Below are 10,327 nucleotides of genomic sequence, written 5' to 3' on the forward strand. Positions count from 1 at the left end.
ATAAGGTTGAGAACCACTGCAGTAGTACACCAGTGTATGTTGCTGCACTGCCCTCTACTGCCACCATGTAGCCCTCAGCTCTACGTCGACCTGTTCAAGAATAGTGGTCTTCATTTAAATATATGATGAGATAGAGCAGATTACGGGTGACTTCAATGCTGGTCATTTTAATAAAGGAAACACGAATTATTGCTGCTGCTGATAAGATGGCTATTTCACCAGTGAAGGATAATCAGTGGTCTCCGGCCCCATGGTGAGCACGCAGGCAGTCCTGCATGTGACCTGTGCCCGTGTTCCGCTGTGTGCCCAGGTGCGACACGGCTGTGACGCCACCTGCTGGGGCCCCGGGCCAGGAGGCTGCCAGCAGACCCTGCTGCACCGCGCCATTGACGAAAACAACGAGAAGATCGCCTGCTTCCTGATCCGCAGGTGCGGGCTCGCGTACCCATGCCTTCCCTTGCCCATGTCGCGTCATTGCACAACATCAGGCAGGATAATTATATCTCAATAAAATATAGCAGCATTTGTGCTTTATTCATGTACGTATTTGGCTGCTATAAATTTCCACGTGATAAGCCACTTCGTGGAGCAATCGCCTTTGGCCAAGTCGCTTCTGAAAAAGAGCAGCTCAGTGGGCCTTACCTGGTGAAATAAAAGTAGTTTTAGTTTCGTTTAAGTGCCTGGCATTGAGGTCAAAATGTCCCGTCGTTTCTCCCAGCTCTCCCTCGCTGAAGAGACTTGGCTCACTACGGTGCTCACCTGGATGGATACAATGAGCTGCAATTGCTGCTAGAGAGCAGTGCAGCAATGTTAATTGTTCTATTGTACTGTACTTCTGTCCCTCCATGTCTTCACCATCCTGCACAATCCAGCATGGTGAAGTATGGTAAAACAAGATTGCTCTGCGATGTTGAATTTGGTGCTTGGCGTTTGTGCCCATACCAAGCAGAGATGGGCAAAATATACTCAAGTAATGTTTAGTTGAAGCATATAATCAATTTACCATGGCTCACGTAAATTAGCCACAAATGACCTTCGTTGTGTTCTTTAAACGCCAATTGCATACGTAGATTACGTGTAATTGAGATACTGCCCGTCTCTGCCCGTCTCTGCCCACGCATAAAGTGATTGTGATCGAGACGGCCCAAGGCGGCCGGGCCTCAAGGGTGAAGGTCAGGAGGAGGCACGCGACGGGCAGACTCCGCTGCACCTGGCGGCCACGTGGGGCCTGGAGGAGGTGGTGCAGTGTCTACTGGAGTACAGAGCCAATGTCAACATGCAGGTGTGTGTCGTGGGCTTGTGGGGATTAACCAAGAGCTATTTTTTTCCCGTGGTCGATTACTCCAGTCTGCAATCACGCCAGACTTAGTTTGAACTTCCACTCGTGAAGGCAGTGGGCTGATCTGCCATGAGATGTGCGGACAGCAAGATAATGAATTGTCATCATTCGTAGTTGTGATTGATTCAATAATTGATTATTTTTCACGTCTAAATTCGATACACCTATCGTGAGAGTAAGTATTTATTTTAATCTGCGTGGCATGCCTAGTACGTAGTTTGCGGGTGTGCGTGATACTGGCGCTGTTGAGTTGAGCTGCTAAGCCTTTAGGTCTCTAGGTTATTGGGTGCAATTCTCATGTTGGTGGAGGATTATTTAAGGCTTGTGACATGCTCCATCTAGGAGTTTTTCCATTTGCTCCGCCAAGACAATGAGTGTCCTACCAGGGCCGTGTGTCCCTCTGCCAACATTTTAATCGGAGAAAGAGGGACAAATGCATGCTTTCTTCACTTCCTTCAAGTGAGTCTTTTTGTTGACTCCTCGGTGAAGAATAATGTAACTTAAAACCGCCTTTTAAGTATACATTTTATATTGATTATTCTATGCACATGATAAGTAAAGAGATTCATTAATATACTGTGCCAAGTCATTCGGTGATGTGGGCTGGCAGATGTTCTCTGCTGGGGCTCTGTTAAGGATTAAAGTGCTACTGTGTAAATTGTGCCTGCAGCACATTGGCAGAAGTTGAAAAAATGACACAATGTGTCCCAAATTTTAGTTTCTTTCGGTAAAGTCATGTAGATAGAAAACAAAAATCGAAATTAAAAGCAAAAAACCCACGATGTTTCGATCGCAAAACAAGCGAAACGTCGTGGGTTTTTTGCTTTTAATTTAGATTTTTGCTTTCTATCTACGTGACTTTACCGAAAGAAACAAGAATATGAATTCCTGCAGTCACGAACGTTTTAAGTCTAAATGTGTCTCAACTCAATGAATGAAAGTGTGAGATTGCTTTGCGGTGCTCCATACCAGATGACGTTGCACTCCATCAATCAATACACGTGACGGCACAATTTACCGTGTGTGTTGACATGGTGGGGGGAGTCCTTCATCTAGCAGTGGATTGGCAAAGGGCCGTACGTTTCGTTCATTATCTTCACAAGTTTAAATTATTGTTAAGATTTTACCGCCCGTGACGTATTGCAGGATGCTGAGGGCCGCACACCCTTGCACATCGCCATCAGCAACCAGCACGATGTCATCATCGCATTGCTGCTGTCCCACCCTGAGCTGCGGCTGGGTGCTCGTGACCGCCAAGGCCAGACGCCATTTGCCTGCGCCATGACGTACAAGAACAATCGTGCTGCAGACGCCATCCTCAAGCGCGAGCCCACCGCCGCTGAGCAGGTGAGTGCCCCAACGCAGCATCCCCCGCCGGTTAATAGAATCTTGAGATTAGAGATGGGCTCTTTGATTATACAAGGAATTGATTTCTCTATAGAATATAGAATTGATTTTCTTGGCTTTTTCGGTAAAGTCACGTAGAAGGGAAATAAGACAGCGTCCCCTCATTGGGACGCTGTCTTTCTGACAGCTCTGTTTCTTCACCTGAGGACGGCTGCTTGTGTTGTGGCCGAAACGTCGTAAGAATTTTTATTTTATTAAGTTTTATTTTTATTATTTTATTATTTCCCTTCTACGTGACTTTACCGAAAGAACCAAGAAAATGAATCCCTGCAGTCACGAAAGCTTTAAATCGAAATTGAATTGATTATTCAACTGGATGCTGCCTGAACAGACTAGAATTGCATTCCAAAGGTCGCCGGTTCAATTCTATATGCCCCTTTGGCAGTTGAAACAATGCATACATTTATTACATCTCCCACTTCTGTTCACCCATTAATACAAACTGGTACTGCATGGTTAGTTCACAGCGTTGGGCTGGCCGATGTACTAGCGACACGGGGAACAGACCTAAGACAGCAATGTGGTGGGATAAAGTGTAGCTTTTCCTACTTCCTCCACAAGACGTTTGAAAGAAAGTAAATTTCTAAATAGAACGGTCAAATTTTGATGAAACTTGACACGTGCCTCGTTTCAGGTCGACAACAAGGGACGCAACTTCCTGCACGTGGCGGTGCAAAACTCGGACATCGAGAGCGTCCTGTTCCTCATCAGCGTGAGCGCCAACGTGAACTCGCGCGTGCAGGATTCCACGGGCCTCACGCCGCTGCACCTCGCAACGCAGGGCGGCTCCGAGATCATCGTGCGCAACTTGGTACGCCCACTGCGTCGTGACACAATCCCCCCCACCCCCACTTACTACCGTGTGGGTGGCCATGTGCCCCCCGGTGCATTAGTACGCACACCCCCACTTGGCGCTCGTGGACCTCGTAAGGGCCGTGTCAAGCGCAGGTTAAATTAAGAGCAGCAAACACGAGGGGGCAGGACTGTTGTGTTTGTGGAGCAGAGGAATTATATTAATTAGGCATTTAATAATTCCTGCAATTCAATGGATTGTCAAGATTCTGGTTCACAATTCAATTCAAGATTTAAAATATATACAGTACCATCTAATTTCAATTTAAAATCAAAACACATAGAATAAACGCAGTGTTTATTATTACATACTTGGATTTGCGATCGTTATGTATTTTTTTCCAAACTAAAGATAGGAACATTGTGGGGGGGCACAACTGGTGTGTTGGTTTGGCATGTTTAAGGTTGTGGCATCGTGCGCGCCGGTCCGTGTCGTTGCGTTGCCGTCCGTCGGTGCAGCTGCTGGCGGGAGCGAACGTACGCGAGCTGACCAAGAACCGGCAGACGGCGCTTCACTTGGCGGCACAGCTGGACCTGCCGTCCATCTGCTCTGTGCTGATTGAGAACAGCACCGACTTTAGCGCCTGCGACGACAACGGCAACAACGGTGAGGGCACGGTGACACGTGTTCATTGTCTTTGCGTTGCTGCCCCATTGCTGTACTGCCATCACCTGGCTACTTGACAGCCGCAAGCCTACAAAACTTGGTTTTCCCAGGCCGTTTCCCATCCAGGTGTTAACCAGGCTCAATGATGCTTAGCCTCAGAGATCCGATGAGATCAGTCGCATTCAGGGTGATTTACTTGTCGGTGAAAATGCTCACATGAATGCTCGCTTGTTCGCAAAGCTTGAATTCTGCATAATACCTTACTTCCACTACAAGCCCACAGGTGAGCATATTCACAAGTAATATGAACATGCGGCCAATGTCATTAATATTAATTTGGTTTTACATTGGTTTAGATTGAAACTGATGAGAAATTTCACTTGTGCGTTCAGCAAGCAACCTTTCAGTTTCTATGAAAACCGAAAAGCGCAGGCACTTTGCGTGGTACCGCTGAAGAGGGGGTAGGGTTTTTAGGAGTCCTGTGCATGCTGTACTAGCGCATTCATACTCTCCTCCTCGCCGTCGGTTTTCCAGCGCTGCACCTCGCTGTCATGCACGGCCGCCTCAACGTGGTCCGCGTCCTTCTCACCGAGTCCAGCATCGACGCTGAAGCCTTCAACTTGCGGTGAGAGACACGGACGCCCTCCTCCCCACCACTAGCCCGCTCACCAAATCGGACTTACCTGGCCACGCTGGCTTTGGAGCCTCCACGCTCCCACTTTGCGTGATTCCATGCCATGTGGCGGCTGTTTATGCGCAGAGGCCAGAGCCCCATGCACGTGCTGGGCCTGTACGGCAAGGAGAATGCGGCTGCCATTTTCGAGCTCTTTCTCGAGTGCATGCCGGAGTACCCACTGGACAAGCCGGACATTGAGGGCCACACGGGTGAGCACGCCTCATGCCTCAATGCTACTCATTCAGCTCTTCCTTAGCAGACTACGGTCGTGCGTTAGTGGTGGGTAAGGGGGTGGTGGGGGTCATTGTGGGTGGCTGTCCTGCGTGCCACAGACACAAAAGTTGCAAGTGTTGTACATAAAGTGGATGTGGTGAGAACTAATTACATTGATAAGAACCTTTCCACAACCTTAGCCTGCAGTCATCTACAAGTAAGAACAAAGCTCTCCCATGTGGCCTACATAGATAGTTGGGGCAAGCTCTGTTTGCAAGCACATACTAAGGTCTGCAAAGTGCACAAGGGAGTGGTTTGGTCATCACCACACCTGACTGCCTTTCTTTTGGTAGTGCTGATGTTTACACAGTGCACTAGCTATTTAATGCTGCGTCCACTTCGAGGAGTCTCCTAACTATTTGAAATATTTGACACTGATTAAAGCTTTGACTGAGATACTAAATTTGGTTGCTAAGATTCGGAGTGCAGTGTGCGAACCGTTATGCCACTATTTCCCACAGTTTACACACACACTCCACACACACACTCAATGCAAAACCCCAGCATGAGAACAGCTGAGCGGTTTAATGATTGCATGGTCATGGCGCGCAGTTCTGCTGTTGGCGTACATGAAGGGCAACGGGAACCTTTGCCGCGCCGTGGTGCGGGCGGGCGCGCGTCTCGGCCTTACGAACTCGCAGGGAGTAAACATCTTCAACTACCAGGTCGCCACCAAGCAGCTTCTCTTCCGTCTACTCGGTATGAAGAAACCTAACTCATTGTGCAGCAGACTTGCTCGTATTCACCTTTCTCCGCATTCATAATGACTGATTTGCTGTAGGTGTAAGTCATTTTTTTGTTGGAACAGTAGGAGGCACAGGTGGTGCATCTGCCGGTCATCTTAGTCGGTCAACCTATGGCACCTGGGTCTGTCCCGTAACCTCCTGCCAGTGGGCGTTCAACTCCACGTGGCCCTAAAGTGCACATAGCCTGGCGCAAGTGCCATGGTGATGTCACGGCCACTTAGTGGCGAATGGCGGTTGTTGTTGTACTCTTAGGTTTTTTTTTGGTAAAGTCACGTAGGAAAAAAATTAATAATAATAAAATTATAATAAATGAAAATAACTCAATTAAATCACGACGTTTCGGAGGAAACACAAGTCTCCGACTTCAGGTGGGACCGTCACAGCTAAATTTACTGTATCAAGTGAAGGGAAATCCAAGAGACAAGATCTAAGGGGAGGGGGGAGGAGCTTATTTAAATGTGGTTGTCAGGGACTGGGAGGTGGGGGGGGCTAGAAGGGAAGGTACAAGTGAATAACCTCCACAGGGGTTGTGTAAGTAATTATTTCTGAACTTGTGGGCTGTTCCACTCCGGTGTCATCCCTGGGCAGACATGCTGTCCAAGGAGCCTCCATGGTGCGATGGTTCTAACTGCTACGAGTGTGCGGCCAAGTTTGGAGTGACCACGCGCAAGCACCACTGGTGAGTCTTTCGTAACCAGTGTTAATTTAGTCGAAAGACAATCCGTGGAGTTTTTGTCAAGTCCAAAGTCTGTGGATTTAATTTAGTCATTAAATGGTGACTGACACTGGATGCACTATCAATTCCGTCATATTTTATCTCGTGGTTGAGAGTGTGGATGCTAAGGGTAGGAAGTATGGAGTGGGAGCAGAGAGAGAGAGGCAGGAGATTTTGTGAATGCACTAACCTGTGACCTTGTCTTTTTACGTGTGTTCCCACCACAGCCGGCATTGCGGCCGACTTCTGTGCAACCGCTGCTCGGCCAAAGAAATTCCCATCATTAAATTCGACCTCAACAAGCCTGTGCGCGTTTGCGACATCTGCTTTGATGTGCTGACGCTTGGTGGCGTCTCCTAGCAAAGCCCCTCTTCCAATAACCACTGTCCCCCACAACATTACCCCCACTCCGCCAAGCCTCCTGCCCAACCCCTCTCCCTTGCCAACAACACTTCTTCCATTCCAGCCGTCCCCTAACCTTGCTTACTATTGTAAGAGCCATACCAGTGGATGTCTGTGTGCCACCAGCATCCCGCCACACTGCCCGCTGCTTAAAGCTGCTAGTCGCTAGTATGCTGCGGCATGTGCCTGGGCACACAGTGATGTATAGTGCAGACTTTTTTCAGCCAGGATATTGACAGCCTGTGCAATCGTCCCACGCTCAGGCCTCCTCTCTAACACCCTCTTCAGCCTCATTGTCTCTGTAAAGAGAGAGACCAGTGTTTGTAATTATGTTTTTGCATTCCAGTTGAGTGCCCTGTAGGTGCAGTGGCATGATGGGTATCAAATACGTAGTGTGATGGAGGCACAGTTTAGGTGTGGGAATCTGCTGTGTTACAACCCACATGTACTTCCTACGCACAAATCACTTCCTTTGAACTGTCTTAACTTAGAATGAGCTGTTGTTGCAGGCTTGAGATGACCTAACTAACCCTTATACCAATTGTAGCCTCAAGTAACCTGATCAGTCACTTAAGTGCTAATGTTGCTTTGGTAAACAATGGTAACAGCGGTAAGCACTATCATGTATGAGAATGCAACTAAGCTGCAGTAAGCAGATTTGCTTGAGATCTCTGTAAAGCTGAACCAATTTGTAGTGACGTTTTGCAACCTTGAATCACGTTCTGATGGCGACCGTATTAACACTAATAGCGTAACAGTACTGTACTCTGCTTCCACTTTTAGTCAGTGTTGCATCTGGGTGGGTGTGCCCCTGTGAGCCACCGATAGCCTCATCATGACAAAGAGTTGCGTTTTCATGCAAGGATGACCCTCTTCACAGAAAGCCCATGGTGGCTTTGCACCTCCGATTAGCACGGTTGGCTATGTACAGTGGGAAAGCAGTTCAACATCCATACATGTGCAAGCAGTTTTGGGCAGAAATGGCTGGAATGGTGACTAGCTATTTGTTTGAATCTGCTCTGCACACTGCTGTGATCTTTTCATGTAATCGGTGTCAGACTGTCGTGTGTGTGTGTGTCTTCTGAAATTTACTGTTAGTGCTGTACCATGTTCGAAATTTAAAAAGCAGGTCCAGGCTGACCGACACCACGGCTCAATGAGACACAAACCAGAAGTGATGGAAGGTGATTCTGCTGTCCCGTTGTCAAATTTCGGATCGGCTCCGTTTCAACCACGAATCAAATTGATATTGAATCATTTCCGTTTTTTCGTACATCCTTTAGCTCATCAAAATGTTGCCAATCTTGTGCTTCGCTTTTGTCGTGTACGGCACACTAGCCAGTGTTTTGCAAAGTGACACTTTGATAATACTTTCAATGGAGGGACTGAACACACATCATGATAACCCCCATACAAACGGCACAATAAAACCCCGTGGCTTTTGTGTGCTCTACCTCGTAGATTGAATTTTCAATACAATAATTGGTAACCCATCTGTTTTTTTTTTATATCTTAAACTATAAATCTCAGCACAATTAAAACAAAATACTGTGAATAAAAAAAAATGCAAATCTATTCGTGAGTAACTTTGGGTGGCCCCTTATGATGCAGTGTCTTGCTATAACTGCTTTGGCCATTCTCAGACCCCAGGACTCGCCCGATGACACTACCCTTACTCTGGCTACCATCGCCCGAGGGTGGATCATCAGTCTGCTGGGGAGGCACAGCACCGATAGCCGAGGGTGGGCTGCACTGTGATGTATCTGCCCCCCCCCCACTCTAGAAATGCTACTTCATCTAAAAAATTCTGAAGCATATGTTGTGATTGTCATCTTCAGGGTGAAGTGGGAAAATGTTATAAATAAACTTTGTTTTTGTGTTATTGATGACGGTAGCACATTTTGCAGATGGCTGAAATGGTTGAGATAAGCCTTGGCTCGAGGGACCACCCTACCCCACTCCCCTCCCAACCACCTCCTCTCGCCAATGAACTGTTCTGAAGAAACATGAACTCCCTCCGTCAACCCAAAGAAACTTCATTTTTTTATTCTGTGATTGCGCAATCTCGCCCATCTGACCACCATACATAGCAAGTGTTATGGGCTGCTGGGCTACGCTGTTGGGCAGACAACAAAATGGTCGATGAGACTGTCCTCGTATGCTCCAACGTCTTTGCCTCCCCCCCGCCTCTCGCCAAACCCCTTTGACCAGCGTGGTAAAGTATGGTAAAATAACCTCCCAACAATTTGCATGGCATGGGGAGGGCCTTCAGCTGTGGATTAACAAAAGGCTGTATGTGTCAACAAGATACGATCTCATGTTCGCACTAATGCTTCTGAAAATGGTTCTATTCCAATGTAACTGGCAAACAATGTTCGTACACAAACCATGTTGCACTCTGGGTAAAAGCACAAACAGAATTCAGTTCTGTCTTCATATATATAAACTAGTTTTAGTCCATCAGCCTCTTGGCTTTGCAGACAATATTATCAAGTATGATTTGTTTAAGCAAGAAAACCGGACCGGTTTTGACCTGATGTACTCAGCTTTTATATATCCGGCATGTGGAGACAGAAAGGAGTTCTGTTTATATTTCAATCTGATAACTTGACAACCCGGCAGCTTTGTAAAAGAGCAAGCGATGGCTGGAGCCAGTCAGTGATTACAGGTATTGTTGGAAGCAACTTCTTGGGTTGACGGCCGGTAGTTGCTGTATTTGAAGTGCCAGGCAGAGAAGACTTACGCAACTAACACTCGGATTCTTTAAACTGCGTGGCTGCTCTAACCCACAATTCCGTGGTTGCTGTATTGACGAGTAGTATTTCTATTGTTTGTTTATTCCAAGAATAATGAGTTTGCACTTGTATAAACCATGATATGTTTTTGTTGCGATTTGTAATCTTTTTTTGTTGTCCAATGTAGCTGATTTATATGTAACCGTTAACAGAGAGACACTGCATAAATCGATTTTATGACTCTCAAGTTGTGCGTTCATTGGCATATACACCCCACCTGGGCAAGGGCTTTGTCGGCCCTCCGTCCCTGTGAATGTTTGCTTATGGAGATCGTATGCATGCACATTACTGTATGGTGAACTTCTTTCGAACCGTACGTAGAGGTGCGAGATCGAAGTAAATATGGGTAAACCCCCACTCACAAGATAAATAATGGTATTGCTTTGAAAAGTGCAGCTACTATTCATTCTTGTATTGATTAATCTATATTCCTAACTCAATGTAACTACCTCCTGATTAATAAATAATAGAAATTTAAATAAACTAGGGACAATATAAATTGTGTAATGTAAATA

At 46.7% G+C, this 10,327-nt stretch overlaps 1 protein-coding gene across 1 annotated transcript in view; it reads left to right on the forward strand.

Moving 5' to 3' along the window:
* LOC144730930 (rabankyrin-5-like) overlaps positions 1-9,999 on the forward strand; it is a 25,398-nt gene extending 15,399 nt beyond the window's left edge. The window contains exons 16-25 of the mRNA XM_078611805.1: positions 311-429; positions 1,126-1,282; positions 2,486-2,686; positions 3,381-3,557; positions 4,058-4,205; positions 4,740-4,830; positions 4,966-5,090; positions 5,707-5,853; positions 6,489-6,579; positions 6,843-9,999. Of these exons, the coding sequence (XP_078467931.1) occupies positions 311-429; positions 1,126-1,282; positions 2,486-2,686; positions 3,381-3,557; positions 4,058-4,205; positions 4,740-4,830; positions 4,966-5,090; positions 5,707-5,853; positions 6,489-6,579; positions 6,843-6,975 (1,389 nt within the window). The 3' untranslated portion in view covers positions 6,976-9,999. The remainder of the gene's footprint in view (positions 1-310; positions 430-1,125; positions 1,283-2,485; positions 2,687-3,380; positions 3,558-4,057; positions 4,206-4,739; positions 4,831-4,965; positions 5,091-5,706; positions 5,854-6,488; positions 6,580-6,842) is intronic.
* The last annotated feature ends 328 nt before the right edge of the window (positions 10,000-10,327 follow it).

Source organism: Lampetra planeri, chromosome 37 (assembly GCF_965212315.1).
Source record: "Lampetra planeri chromosome 37, kcLamPlan1.2.h2, whole genome shotgun sequence".
NCBI classification, from domain to species: domain Eukaryota; kingdom Metazoa; phylum Chordata; class Hyperoartia; order Petromyzontiformes; family Petromyzontidae; genus Lampetra; species Lampetra planeri.